This window comes from Apaloderma vittatum, unplaced genomic scaffold (genome assembly GCF_000703405.1).
Source record: "Apaloderma vittatum isolate BGI_N311 unplaced genomic scaffold, ASM70340v1 scaffold43879, whole genome shotgun sequence".
NCBI classification, from domain to species: domain Eukaryota; kingdom Metazoa; phylum Chordata; class Aves; order Trogoniformes; family Trogonidae; genus Apaloderma; species Apaloderma vittatum.
In genome coordinates this window covers 1-15367 of record NW_009734304.1, presented here as the reverse complement: position 1 = coordinate 15367, position 15367 = coordinate 1, and the positions used below count along the sequence as shown (strand labels likewise).

Below are 15367 nucleotides of genomic sequence, written 5' to 3'. Positions count from 1 at the left end.
AGCTACGAAAAGCCCTTGTGCCAGGCCTTGGTGTTTGATCCGCGCTTCAGAAAACAAGACGAGTAGATGCGGGTGTCCCAGATGGAGAGGAAATCGGGGGAAATGCCCCGGTAAGGGTGCGAGATGCGCCGTGTCCTGCTGCCCCCCCGGGGGGTGCGGGGCGCTGGGCAGCTGTGCCGGCCGAAAGCCCTTCATAATGCCAGTCGGGGGTGGAAATGCTTCATTCTGAAAGCGTGAAGTTAAATGGAAAACCACGAATTCCTCTTTTCCTCGTCCAGTATCAAGCGTGGGTAGAGCCCTTCCCATACCTTGGCTCGCAAAGCCTGGCCCAGCCGGGCGAAGTCCTGGATAAAAGGTACATCTGAAAAAAACCCCAGAAGCACGGGAATAAGCCAGAACGGGCGCTGAGGCACAGCATGGGGATTCGCTAAACAGAAAACAATGCTTTAAAATACCCGCTTTAACAGTAAATTTAAATGTTTGTTTTAAATATAATGGGGTATTTATCCTGATATGTTTGCCGAGCACCTTCCTATTGACGTTAGGTCAGTAGGAAATTGATCCTCGTTAACCTGCTGCGAGGACAGCAGGGAAGTCTAAACAGCAGAAAGGGAGTGCACTTAGGCTGAAAAAGGGAATGCTGATGCAGATAATGGAAATACATCTGAAAAGAAAATAGAAAAAAAAAACAAACCAAAATAACTAGGCAGAATTCCAGAGAAAACTTCCTTAGAGTAAGGTCTTACTCGGTCTCTGAAGGGACATTATGGAAACTTTATTGCCTGATATATTTAAAATTACCCTGAATAAAAGAGCTAGGAAAATCTGTTGCAGAGGTCTGTCATGTGTTCTCACAGGCTGAACAGGATAACTCAATAAACAAGCTACAACTTCAGCTTTTATGAGTCTCTTTACTGAGCTACAGGACATAAACTGCTTAGGGGGTCACTATTTCGATACATATGGAACACAGTAACACGGCAATTATTCCAAAGAGCCTAGCAGGAGATAAGCTCCTAGTCACCGAGTACAAATTCTGCTGTTCCTGCTCCTGCAAGAACATTCATACAGCGCTCTCTCCAAATCCACATTATCTGGAAGGCAACCGAAGTAACAGAAATACTTCTCTAACCTGCAATCCTCCCTTCGTTAAAGATAAGGACAGCAGAGGAGGGTCCTAGTCAAGGTGACAGACAGAAAATCAGTTCTATCCACAGTACAGAAACTTCCTGCATATGTTTTACTATCAGCAGATCCAAACATTTCTGCTTGTATGAGCTACAGGGGAAGCTGCAGCATGGACCACTCCAGTTATTTAGTCTATGAGTACTCATGGAATTAAGGCACTCAAACATAATCTTATATAATCCATCATAATTTATATGCAAAATCATAATGGATTCTCTGTTTTAATTAATTTTATCTAGGAAGGCTGTCGGGTTTGGGGTTTAGTTTGTTTTGTTTGAGATTATAATATAAATTTTGTTTCACAGCAAAGTCAGTTTCACTGTCACCTATCCAAGAACTTAGATTTTGCAAGGCTGTACCAAAACCAAGGGCTCCAAGGGTGTTTCATGAAAGCTTAAATCAATACAGTCTAGGCATCCTCAGAACACTGCATCAATTATAATCATTCAAATTTTTAGCACATTCCAAAAATCAAGCAAGAAACTACTTCTTCCATTTTACTTTTCAGCTTGCAGAGAAGGCTTGCAGCAGAAACAGATTTGCTATTACAGTGCTCCTAATACCGTCATGTCCACGTATCACTAGAATAAACTTCTTCTGTTAATAAGGAGTAGGAGCTCATAGTTGCATGCATTTTAATGAGAAATTCTGCACGAGCCAACAGCTTTATAGGTCATTCCCACCAGGTCAGAAGCTGTGGATTCTTGGGATGTGCTCTAGCCGTGCTGTTCTGGTTCCTTTGTAAGGTTCAGTACAAGCCAAGAGAAAGAATCCAGCAACCACAAAGAGGCCACAACCTGCAGAAGAGCGCACCAGCTTCTGCTGCAGCAGCGTCTGCGGAGCATTTCGGGGCTGGATGGTAGCACAGCCAGTAGGTTCAGGCAGCTCTTGCTCCTGTAGCACCCAAGGAGACGGCAGCTGCTGTCAGAGCCAGGCTGCCCCTCAGAGTGGATTTTTTGGGCTTTCATGGCCCAATGGCATAACTAGTGCCCCTTCTGTAACACACCATGTGGAGGTATTTTTTACAAAGCACAGCCTAATGGTTTGATTTGGCTGCTGATAGTTATTTAAACTGACTCATAAGCTGGACACCTGCAATGATCTAGAAGCCTGTTGTGGGTTGTTTTTTTCCCCCTTGATAAAATCAGCTTCAGTAAATTCCAGCTCACAGGACAGCTGACATCCAAGTCTAACTTCTTGTCTTATGCATATTAAAAATGGATTTCCTTTTACAGGATTTGGGTAGAAAATATGTAGCCAGTTACTTCAGTGGAGCTAAGATACCATGGGCATAACGTGATGGGAAATAACTTGATTATGCAAGTTACATTGTGCTACAGGAAGTTACTTTTTTTTTTTTTAAAAAAAAGATATTTCATGTCACTGCTTTCATTTAATTATAAAGAATATATATTCTTTACACATTAACATCACACAAGTATGCTTCAGTTTATACTTAAAAAAAAAAAAGCCCAATTAGGTTGGAAGTTTTTTATTACTTCTTTGAATTCATTAGCCATGATAAAATGTCAAAAGCACCAGTCAAGACAGAAATAAATAACACAATCTCATGTTGGAGAGAAAGTTGCAAATACAGTATATTAAATTATAGCAATATGCTGCTTCACACCAACCGATGCAGACAGCACACTAGGGAGACAGTAGTTTTACTCACGATCATTGAAAAGATCTGTTACCAGAGCAGGGGAGCTGCACACCCAACCACAGGCATCATTCTTTTACCAATTCAATTTACTTAACGAATTTAATGGAGGGCTTGAACTGGTAGTTTTGGAAGTTCAATATCCCCTTTGTCTGGAGGTAAGAAAAGTGGTACAAAGCTTTTCACAATGAGCGACAGAAAAAGCCAAGGCTCTCACATCTCGGGAGCCTCTGCTTTCAGGTCCGTTCCTGCCCCCAGTCAGTTTTAGAGCCACATCTCACGTCCTCCTTCGTACACAGGAAAGATAAACTCAGGGCAGGCAACAACTGCAACGTTATGAAATTGCACTTCAGGGGCTTTGGGCAGAGCATCTCTGCAAGTTTATGGGGAGGACTGTATCAGTCAGAAAAGAAGTTACAGTCCCCTTGGGGGAAAAATATCCCTAGAGAAAAGCCGCATTAAAAATATTAAGGCAAGGCCTCTACAACTGCACATCACTTCAGGCCTGAATTAAATCATGAGTAGTCTATAACTTAGATGTTGCCCTAATTTCTCTTTTATGGCCTGCAGCAAAGTTTTCCACTGAGAAAAATAGTGGAAATAAACCCCAAATTCTCTCCTGAAGGCCTCGGAACATGTGGCTTGCATGACATCTCTCATGCTCAATAAAAGATCATAAACGTGTTCCTCTTCCAGTCAGGCATTTGAAATGAATAATTTGCTGTCTGGGAAAATAAATGTACTGTCTACTGCAGTAAAGTCACACAAAAAATCTAACATGTATGGACATATGCACCGTGAAATAAACAGCTACACAAGAACTTAAGTACAAAACATCTGAGACCCACTATAGTAGGTCAGATGGAGTAGAAAGCCAAAAGAATCTGGTTTTTAGGTTTAATTCCACCACCTCTTTAATGTAGTGTATGCATTTTAAACCAAAGAAATTGTAGATGAAAAAATATATATGATCATTCTGGTAAGGAAAAACATTCCCATGATTACTCAAGCTCAGAACGTTTTTTTTAATTAACTCTGTTAAATTATGCCAGTGATTAAACCTTGTTATTTACAAGATCAAGTACTACTCTGATTCTTAGTAACGCTGCAGTATCTAAATTAAGATCACAGGGGCTGGCTTACATTCTGCTTACTAAAAGCTTTCTGTTTTAGCTGTCTATTGAGTTCTTTGGAGTTTTTGAGTCTGGAAGTAAGGAAATCAAGTCAAACATTTTTGTGCCTTAACAGATTTTACATCTAGATCAATTTTTGTTATCTAGTCCCGTGACTCAGTAACATGGTTTACATTTAAAGCCTGGAAAAACTGTGACATAAGAATACAGAAGACAACACATTTTTCTTCACAGTAACACACTAATTTACTGTACTCCTTCAACTTTGTAATTATTTTTAAATATGCTATTTCCAAATACCTCTGCATAAAGTGTCAAATTTTGTGGGAGCATCAAATGTCCTGACATTTTCCATACAATCCTTACAAACACCTCGCAGATCACTGAACTTGTACTTGCAAGAATTCTACAGAACCACTGCACAGACTTTGCACCACAAGGGCTTATACATTCAAAGGCAGCTTTCTGGAGTGTAGGTCCATCCATTCACATCGGGGAAAAAAGTTCACATAAACTCCCAAAATGAGAAAATGACGTGAAACCTAGTGTGACTTTACACCAATAAGAACAACGATAAGGACAATTACTATAACAAACAAAATTAAAATAACAAGCATCTTCCGATTCTTCTTTTGATATTGCTCTGCCTACAGAAACAGAAAGGAAAGAGTTAACACTCAGATTTCTGCAAAGCTGTGAAAAGCAGACTCTCCTTTAAGCAAAGCACTTGTTTCTCAGAATTTTTCTGTGGCAACAGAAAACACCACCTATACTGCAAGCAACTCGCACAAAATAACTCGTGAAGACGTCAGGAAGTGCCCACTGAGGTCCCTTTTATCTGTACTGCAGAGCAGACTCTATGACGAGGAACGTGCCCTGCCGCTGGCGAACAACCTTCCTGCAACTCCTTTTTGGCAACCCTTGGGAGGGCCTTATGCCTCCACAGGGACACACGAGCTACAGAGAAGGATGCTGCTTTTGGAAAAACATTTCAGCTATGAAGGCCGTGGAAACAAGATCAAAATTCACAGCAAAACTTCATTTTTTTTTAATAGCCATTTTTGTGGTACCTGATTCATCTGTGCCTTTTCATTTAATTTCAATCAGAACTGACAGCTTTCTTTCTGTTTTGATTCTCAATTTTCTGCTTCATTCCTTCTTTCTTCTAACCACATTTTCTCACCCCTTTCCTCTTTTTCCCAGGGGAATTAAAAGGAAGCAACGTGGAGAAAACTCTCCAAAAGCCAAATGAAAGTCTGCTAATAGAAGCTAAACAAAACAAAACTTGCATTTAATTCTTTTTAGATTAATAAACTTTCAAAATTTAAAGGGAAACAGATATTAATTCTTCTCCTTTGTAGTCCCTGGAAAGTAATTATTTATTATCAGATCCGCTAAAGCGGAGTTTTTGACCTGAAACTATGCAACACGCAACCATTGTGATTATTTACTTTATAAGGCTTTAATTTAAGTATCAAAGGCTGACAAAGTATCACAACTGGTTCCAATTTTCATGTGAAGCAAGAATCAGGAACGAGTGATTCATGTCGCCAGACTTCACCAGTGAATTAAAGCAATTCCTGTGAAAGTGCTGTCTCCATAGTTCGCAATAATTATGCCAATCAAAACAGTAAACTGACATTATAGACATTAAATCAGAATAAAGCTACTGACAGTGTTAGAAACAGCAAGGTATCTGTGTTCGATATTACTACTCAGACCTGGGTGTTTGTCTTCCACGATAGTGAAGAAATTCCTACGCTGCACTGAAAACAGGTACATATTGCATCAAACCCCAGGCTCTAGTCATCGTTCCAAACGGGGGGCTGCTGGCAATTCACATTAACAACCAAATCAATGTATTTCCAGTTCAGGTTGTGCAAATTGCTTGCAGTTACTTTAAGTCTTGTTCACTGATGGTCAATGTCGTATTTTAGTGATCTCAGATTTAAGTATAACAAGAATAAAAGTATAACCAATTTATTTTGCTTTTCCTCAAATGGCACTTTTCTGCTGTCCGTACATTAGAAGTCTACCATAATGTGAAGGAGTTGATTGTGCAGTACTAAGATGCTCACATTTCCAAAACAGAATGTTTTACATGAAGGCTTTTGCACAAAATCTCTCCTTTTACTTTACTTCCAGCAATGGAAGCACTGAACTGAGCTGACAAGTCAGAACTTAGCTTAAAATCAAAACAAAACAAGAAAGCCAACAAAACAACCACAAAACCCTGTGTTCTGCTGCCAATTCAAACTTTTCAGATGTTCACAGTAAAAGCTTCACATTAAAAGCAAAAGGTTGGACTTAACTTCTAAAAAGTGTCAGATGTAAGAGAAAACATTAAAAATTAATCCTGGTGCTCACACTATTGAGATACTGTTTTCAAACTAGGATATAACAACTGACGGAAATCTATAGCGGGAAACCAAATAACCAGTCCTATTGCACAAGTACTGGTCTCTCCACACAGAAAAGGAATTACAGGTAGGTCCAACCAAGTCAGCAAAATAAATGAAAGCACATTGCTTGGACGCCCAGAAAGTTAAAAAAAATGAACACTAGGCATCAAATGTGACATTTACTGAAGTTACATGGAAGGTTCCTACTGCAGCACAATTGGACATTTCCCACTGTACAGCAATCATTTCTAAAAGGGACGATGTCCAATTGAAATGGCTGAATAACTTAATGTCTATTAAATTATAGAAGATTATCAGATATGCAAAGCAGCTTAAGTATCCCATCAGCTTACCTTATGGAGTTGTTTTAGACCCTCCTCAGTTTTCATACATGACTGTTCAACATTGTAGTCAATTCTATCTAAGACTGTCCCCTAAATAAAACGGAGAGAATAAGCACCAAACAACCTAAATGAACGTCATAAACCAATTTATTATGAGCACTGGAGTAATTAGCAACACTCACAGAAAACAGATAATGAACTATGTAAACCATAAACTTTTACCAAAGAACACGTTAGGACTTCATTAAAGGATCCCCCTGCCCAATGCCCAACTGCCAGCTCTGTCGCCGTCTCACATCACATCCCTTAATCATCACCGATCTCCAGTTCAGGTGCTTTTAGCCACCACACGTAGACTAAACTGAATTTCTAGGAGAAATAATCATGACAACTTGGGCATTCTGTGGAGTTGGGGGTTCTTTTTGTGTGTAACACCCACAACGAGTTGAAAATTTATTTTCCGTAAATCATCTTCTGGCAGATTTCAAGCAGAGGAAACCTTAGCCTGGAGAGGTGAGTTAGGAAAAGCAAGAAACACATGAAAACAGGATGTTGCAACAGGAGGAGCCTGGAAGCCTTAACACTATGTGGAATCTCTATTTCTTCCTAACGCTGCAATGCCAACGTACCTGTTCCACTATCATTGCTCCCAGGTCCCTAAATATTTCATTGAGATCGGAGATTGACTGTACAATCTGACGGATTTCTCGTTCTTTTTTTTTTAACGTGTTTTGCTCCACCAATGCTAACTGGTCATCTGTAAAACCCTGTTGAAATAAGATTTACACACTGGACAGTCCTTTTGCAATCTCCTTAGTAGACAAGTATCTTAAAAAAATTATTGTATTTTAAAAATAGGGTTTTAGGGTCACTAAAGTAACTTGGACAGCTATTCATAGTTTGAGCAGAGAAAATGTAAATCTTGCATCCTGTCCAAACATACAACAACTTTAAAACGTAAGATTGGTCCTAAAACAATGTTTTTATTGGCGTACAAAACCAATATATTCAAGTGTCTGTTAGTTGGAAAATAAGTTCATGGCATACCATGAACATGCTTCTTTGCATTGAATTTGCATAATAACATCTTAACTTACTCTATCATAGAGTGTATCATCCTCCCCATCATCCATCAGCGGGACTGAGGTGTCAAAAAAGTGTTTAGATCTTTCTTCTCTATTCTTCATGCCTGTAAAAGACAAACTATGTTTGAGCATAATATTTATGCACATTAAAAGCAAAGTAAGAGTAAGATCTGAAGCACTAGATAGAAAACCACAAGAAAAAATGGCTAGTAAGTTACACAAATAGCAGTATCTAAATTTAAACTTTCATACAGGTTTACTACTCAAAGAATAACAGATTCATCCAGACTTGCAAAACTCTGATTGAATCAGAGATTTTTAAGTCATAATGTTCCAGAAATTAAAAAACATAGGTAGGCTAAGAGCCTTAAACTGTGATCACTCTAGGCTATTTTCTAACAAATTCTCTCAGGAATAGCCCTTGCCTGAATTATGATCTTAAGTTCCACCTGTGCTGTTCATACCATGGGAGGAAGACATATCAGTATCAAATTTGAAGATTAGATTTTTTGGGGAGGGTTCTTCCGAGATTAAAATACTCTTACTTAGCTGAAAATAGAATTGCACTCAATTATAGAGTCTTAAACAGAGGATATTCCACTTGCAGTCTGTTTATGGATGCATGATTCCAATTTATCACCTTTTGAAGTTTTATCTAGCACAGACTACCAGTCTACAGCAGGTATCATGCCTGAAGACCAGTGGCTGCTCCACCAGAGTAACAGAAGTAGCTTTGCAGACCAAAATTTGAGAAGCAACGATGCATTAGAAATGTGGATGGATGAGATACACTGGTTTTGTTTATGTATCTAACCATGAAATTTCCCCTCTAGCAATACAAAAGAGAGACAGAATAAAGCAGTTGGAACATAGGCTGTGAAGCAGAAACTCCTACATTCTAGCCTCCTCGTAGTCCTGCATGCATCACTTAACTCTTCTGGGCTTCAGTTTTCCCAGCTAAGAAAATAAGCACATCTTAATTAGTGGTTTCCACAGAAGGTGCCCATGTCTTATTTACTGCATCTCTTATGCTTACGTTTGAGATAGTCAGACTGTGCATGCCTGAAGTTGGTGGATAGGTCCTGAAGGGACTGTGCTAAGGAAGACACTACATTCCTGAGAACACGTGCTTCTTGTTCTGTACAACTACGGGACCTGCTCTGCAACACCTGGACTGCTCTCTGACATCTGTGAAATAACTGAGAAAACAATGCCATTAGTAAAAAACATACACCACCACACACTTTAAATATCACATTGCAGAAATTCCAAAAGGAAGACTAATATTTTGATTTCTAGATTTTTTAAAATTGATTTCTTATTGCCCAGTACAACATTTAAAAAGGTGTGGAAACACAGAACATAAGTGAACAAACAGTTCAAAGCTAGCAGGGTAGCCAAGTAACACAACTACTTCTGACCAAAAGCATTTGTTCCATTACAACTGCTTGGACTGTAAGTCTTAGAATATGTACATCTGTACTTCTCTGAGATATCTGTAAATGCGATTTCATTAGGCAGACAAGATAATAGGTAAGCAAAAGAGCAGCGAGCTAAAGCGACTTCTTGAGAAGTTCACTGAGACAGTGAGGGCAGTACCAAGCGTAAAGCCCAGAACTTCTGGCTCACTCTAACACCAAGTACAAAAGAAATGTTTTATTTGGAGGACAACCCCGCCTCATCGTGATGCATTACAACTATTTCAAACTGTAGGGTTAGAATCGAAAGCAGTCTGTACCTGTGTGATCTCTTGGGTTGTTATTTCTATTGCTCGTTCTTCTTCACTGCTGTCATCCAGTGTTGGTCTGTTTAGATGTTTATCATGAAGACTGGCTAATTCTTTCATCTTCAGTTTAACTCTGGCAATATCATACTGAATCTAAAACAGAAAACCCAACAATGAAGAAAGGGAAGTGACTAATGTTTCAGAGTAAAAGCGCTAAACAAAAATCATGAAGAAAAGTCTATAAAATATAGAAAGCAGACCAAAGATAATTTGAAAACAAAAAAAAAGCACATTAAAAAAAACAGCTAAGAAAAGGCTTGTAATTGGATGCCTCCAAAATCATCCTCTTGCATTTGTCCAAATATTTCCATAACTTGCAAGGCATTAGTACTGCATAGGCACGAAAAATTCTCCTGATAGAAGACACTAACGCTCTCTGTTTTCAAGTTTACTACTGCTCATCTCCACCATTTTCAGGTCCATTCAACTGGTCCATTCGAGGTTCAAACAAAAAGTCTACTGAAAACGTTAGGTTTTTGGTATCCTTCCTTCTGAGTTTCAAAGCTGACAACAGCTTTGCTTTGCTAAGAGCTTTAGAACCTTCCTGCAGTCTCAAGTCTAAACACTCAGCTACAGCATTTCTACCCTAATGGTCCCAGCATACTGTCAATATTGGGCTCCTGCTGATAATGCAAACCCAGTCTTCTGGAATTTCTTTCACTTGCAATACATCCTTCAAGACAGAGACATTTAAAACCCATCTGGACGGGTTCCTGTGTGATCTAGTCTTGGCGATCCTGCTCTGGCAGAGTGCTTGAACTAGATCTTCAGAGGTCCCTTCCAACCCCAACCGTTCTTGCGATTCCCTGATATTTTCTTCTAAACAACAGTGTCAGTTTAGACAACACAGTTATTTTAATCTGTCTTCTAATATTGCTTCTACCATAAAACTTACAGCATTGACAGTGTAACTAACAACATTAATAAATCCCTACATGAGAAATCAAACTCTGTTGAATTTCCCACACAACTTACTTCATCTGCTCCATCGACCCACTTGGGAGGTAAGCGTTTTGTTACTCCAATTGCTGCTTCGGGATCTAAACTTATGCCCGATACCAGTGCCATACGATCATCAGCAAGCTACAGAAAATAAAGAGAGACAACAAAGTAATTTTACCCAAATTAGATCCAAAACTTCGAGCGTAAGTTAGCACATGTACACCTTTCCATAAAAATTACCCTCAGAAATATGCTGGTGGATGACGCACATATCATCATGCACCACATCTCCTAGTTCATTCTACACGACCTACATCCTCCAACTTCCTACAGGATCTGAAAGATGAAAATTACTCTTGGAATAAATTCTTAGCAGATTTTCATGGAAAAAAATATGGTATTGCAGTAAGAATTCAAGTAATTCTCATGTTGGTACATTTCATATTAGACAATGATTCGCAGCCAAGGGTTCCCCAACCAATGGTACTGTAGCATGGTTTATAGAGGGCCAGACAAGACTGAAAACCTCAGCTGGGAAAATCTCCAAATAATGTTTTATTTTATCTTCAAAGGCAAAAATAGCATCCCGTGATTGTTCTCAAACAGTGTCGTATCTAGCTAGACACTCACCTACTAGGCAGCTGAAGAACAAACACTCTTGCAAACTGACATGCAAATAAAATTGTTAAATTATTTATCTAATAGAAATGCTAAACATAAAATAGCCAAAGCAGTCATCAATCCACACTTGCCTCTGCCACAATGATATGTGCTTGTTGCTTCAGCTATATGGTCTGAGGCACTGAAACTTGAAGGAAAATGGGTGAAATAATCCTCCAGAAAATTCCAGAGATTGTCAGAGAGTAAATAAGACAATGTGCCAGCCAGCTTAGACACAGCTTTTCACAGATCCACGGGAGAGATGGAGACAAGGAAGGAGTAAAAGAAACCCTTTATCACAGTCATAATTTGATTAAGTCAGGTGCAATAGATGTACAGCAGCATAGTCATAGTTGTAGGAGGGTATGACATACTTCTTTGAGATAATTTTTGGAAATAGAATCCAATTTGTAGGGTTGAAATATTAAAAGGCTTTAGGAAAAAAAAAACCCCTCATATAACGAATTAAAAGTATTTTTTAGAGTCACAAGATACCTGTGATAAACCTACCAGAATCTTATTTTTCAAAGATGACAACTATGAGGAAATAAGAACATAATGTACAAGGCGTTTGCCTTGATTTTGCCTGTTTTTTTTTTTAAAGCTCAGTTTGGCAGAAACTAAAAGCCATGGTCTAATCTTGACCATGGTACGGATTTATGTATCTGCTTCGATATCATTACCAGTAAAAGGTGCTGCTCCCCTCAGTAAGAACTCCTTTGTTAAGGACAGTATTAGCGCTGCTGACCTTTCAACAGATCAGAAGAATTTTCCTGGGAGGGCTTAGAAGCTGACATAAATAGACTCGGTGCTATAGCGCAGGCGGAGAGGAACCTGTTTCTCCAATGGCAGAGTTGGATGAGGTTGTGCAGAGAGAGTGCGGTGTCTCTACTCTTGGAGGGTTTCAAGACTGCATTTAACCCAGTGCTGGGTGGCCCTACACCTGGATTACCAACAGCGCTGTTCTGAGCTGGAGCCTGAATTAGATCTCCACAGCTCCTTCCAGCAAGCACGCCCAGGACTGTCCAATGTACAGCCAAGTACGATACACACCCAGCGATGCGCAGGGTACCCAGCCACATTTAGCACCGGGGCCAGAGATGCTTCCAGTCTTCTTCCTCTGAGAGGAAGGCGAGGAATGGATGGAATTAGAAGACAAATACAGATCTTGTTGTCAGATGAATCAGGCTTTGTAAGTTCAGAGACAAAATAACCTTCCACTACTGGAGACAGAAAAAGGTGGTACCAGTGATACCAGCTGAAATATCCCTAATTACTTCACTGTTTGTTCTCAAGGAAAGATTTTGTATAAAAAACATTACTTCCTAGTTTCTCCCAGATTTCTCATTTTTCTTTCTCAGGCCTGGCAAGTTTTGTGCTTCCCTACCCTCTTCTCCCCTTTTAAAACACAACTCCTTTTCCTTCCTGGACAATGATTTCCAAAAGCCTGTTTTTCATCCCTGGTCTTATTTCCTGACCAAAAAAGGTTTTACGATTTAGGCATAGAATAAAAAAATATTTAATAGCTTCATTGTACAAAGTCACTATATCCCATATGGATACAACTAGTCCATACATGTAGCTACAACAAGGCAATATTATACTACAAAATGCTTGTCTTCTCTTTGCAGCCGTGCAGTTCTACTGTACATGGATATACCTCATCCTATATAATAAAATTTAATAAATCAGTAGAATAAGGAAAAGAATATTTTAGCTCAATGATGTATGCCCGATGCACCATGGCAGAATAAAATGTGGGAAACAGTACCTCATCCAGCTCCTGAAGTGATTTGTGGATCCCATCAGCCCCATCCAGTTAGAGACAGCAAAAGATGAAATGGAAAAAAGAGACATAGGACAGATACAGGGAATGGTCAGTTAAGAAAATACTAATTTAATTTTTTTAAGCAAGAACGGTTTACCAAGAACAAAAACTGTCTTTTAAAACACAACTATTCAATAAATACACAACACTGTACTTTAAGTCAGCATTTTCCGTGATGCACAAACTTTTAATAAATATTTCGGTTGCTTGGTAAACAGAAAGAACATAAGAGATCAGGTTAAGAGCTTGGTTTGTTTTCCAAGGTAACTGCACAGTGAAGTTTCCAGTTACTCAAACTTCAGGTAGAAAAACCACAATGGATTACACTGAAGTGTGACAGCAAAGGCAGTTGGACTGCCCTGTTCAACATCCAGTGGCGAGTCAGGAGGTTTGATTATGACTGGAGGAGGCACACACAAGCTTTTGTAAGACATTCACTGACAAGTGCCCCAGTTATCACGGCATAAAACAAACAGCAAAAGACAAAAAGCTAAAGCAGATGTAGCAGTGGTCACTCAGGTACACACTTTGATTATGCTCTAGTTTCAGGTAATACTAATCCTACGTATAGCTGGAAATACAAAAGACAACATATTTGCACCTTCTCTGTCCATCAGTCTTTGTACCGCAGTGTGTGAGCAACAGGGCATTTCACAGAGAGATTAATAAAGCAAACATATCACATCTAAAACAAGGATAAAACACTTGTGGTTTAACAAAGCAGCAGGCTTCAACTAATGGTATCTCTTTTATCCTGTACCAAGTTTTTCAAAGAGGACAATATTGTTAAGAACGCTACTTTGATCATCTGAGTTTACGGAGTGGTTGACTGTCCCCATGAAGATGCCTCTTCCAAGGCAGAATGCAATTTTTGACAGAAAGCTCTCGTAGTAAAAGGTTTCTTCAGGAGCAGCCTGGAGACTGAACTAAGGTGAGTCAAAGTACTACGAGCTAGAACTGGCAATGCTGCCCTGGTGGCACCCAGCAGCTCTGCTCAGGGGATACCACCCAAAGGGAAAGGTAATTGCTGCACCTCTGACAGTGACAGGCACCTTAGAAACAGGAAGAGTGAAGAGCTCACACTACCAACTTCATACTTCTTGCTCAAACAGTACGCTTGTAGTAAGCAGCTACGGAGCTCTCAACTGCCCACCAGGACACGGCAGAGCCATTGACCAACTTCACCTGCTGCACAAGAGCGACAATTTCCAGTCACTGCCAGCTTCTGAACTTGAACGATCATCCTAGATAACAGCTTCAACTAATGATAACGCTGTAAATAAATGCTTTATGCAAATGTTAAGCGCTGTTGCACTCTGTGTTGAGAAGTGTAGTTTCACTGCTCAGTAGTGTCTATATAAACTAACTTTTCTACATGGTATTTTAAAAGAAATGCAAAGAGCTAAAAGAGTAATATTGATATCGGTAAAAAAACCCCATGTTAACAAGAACTAGACACAGTGTCAAATAAAACATGTATAACACACACTACTATTGACATTTCCTGCTCTGCAAATGCAGTTTAACATACAGCTTGTTAGACACTGGTATGATAAAGTGAACAAAGATCATTCAACAGCAACTCATCAGCTGAAATAAATTTGCAGCACAAAGCAGTGCTTTGCCAACGAGAATGCACTATGCAAAGCAATTTAGAGTGATAAGACTGGCAGCAGGCATTTACTGGTGACTATTCCAAATGGTAAGTTTGAGAAGAAAGTGCAAAAACCTCAGGAGAACTGAGCTGCTGAGCAGTCACAGTCTGACTAGAGCAAGACTTAGAAAAAGCCACATCAGCTGCCAAAGAACAAATGGCTTTTTGGAGTTCCTGTAATGAGGACTCACACTAAAATCTACTGACTCCCCTCTCTCACAGATTACTTTCAGTATTAACTGTATTGGTGGGGTGTAATAAAAAGGGTAATGGACACCAGAACAAATTACAGGAAAAAAAAAATCAAGCAATGGGAATAATCTACACTAGTGTATTTAACATTGCCCACACTTAAGCGAATAGAAGAGTTCTGCTCTATGAAATAACCTGTATTTTTCTTCTTTGAGGAAAGGAGTCATCAAAAAGCACAATGCACCAAAGCACTCGTGTCGACGCTAACATCAATTTTTTTAGAATAATAACTGTATTTATTATTCATTAAGTGAATAGAGACGTGACCAGCACAAAGACAGATCTCTTCTATTCATTTTACACGCAGTAGTAGGGGGAAAAAAAGGATCAACAAGGTGGGGAGGGAGGGGCAGAGGGGGAAAGTACAGAGGACGGCGGGGTTTGGGGGAGACGGCGGAGAAAGGGGCCAGGGCGGCCCGGGGGGGGCACA

The 15367-nt window shown here is 39.6% G+C and overlaps 1 protein-coding gene across 1 annotated transcript; it reads right to left on the bottom strand.

Annotated features, from left to right (window-relative positions):
* Positions 1–3912: 3912 nt before the first annotated feature.
* STX16 (syntaxin 16) lies at positions 3913–12980 on the bottom strand. Its single transcript, XM_009876200.1, has 8 exons — positions 12975–12980; positions 10577–10684; positions 9554–9694; positions 8852–9014; positions 7828–7919; positions 7360–7497; positions 6740–6820; positions 3913–4631 (listed from the first exon to the last, which is right to left on the bottom strand). Exons 2-8 carry the CDS (start codon positions 10667–10669, stop codon positions 4527–4529), a joined length of 813 nt encoding a protein of 270 aa, XP_009874502.1. The 5' UTR covers positions 10670–10684; positions 12975–12980; the 3' UTR covers positions 3913–4526.
* Positions 12981–15367: the final 2387 nt, after the last annotated feature.

Bases quoted from the DNA above. Each gene is read 5' to 3' on its own strand.
- STX16 (XM_009876200.1), bottom strand. From the start codon at position 10,669: ATGGCACTGGTATCGGGCATAAGTTTAGATCCCGAAGCAGCAATTGGA. The intron at 9,015-9,553 runs GTACAGACTGCT...TTGTTTTCTCAG, and splicing joins CAACCCAAGAGATCACACAG to TTATTTCACAGATGTCAGAG. The intron at 7,920-8,851 runs GTAAGCATAAGA...TGTCTTTTACAG, and splicing joins ACAGTCTGACTATCTCAAAC to GCATGAAGAATAGAGAAGAA.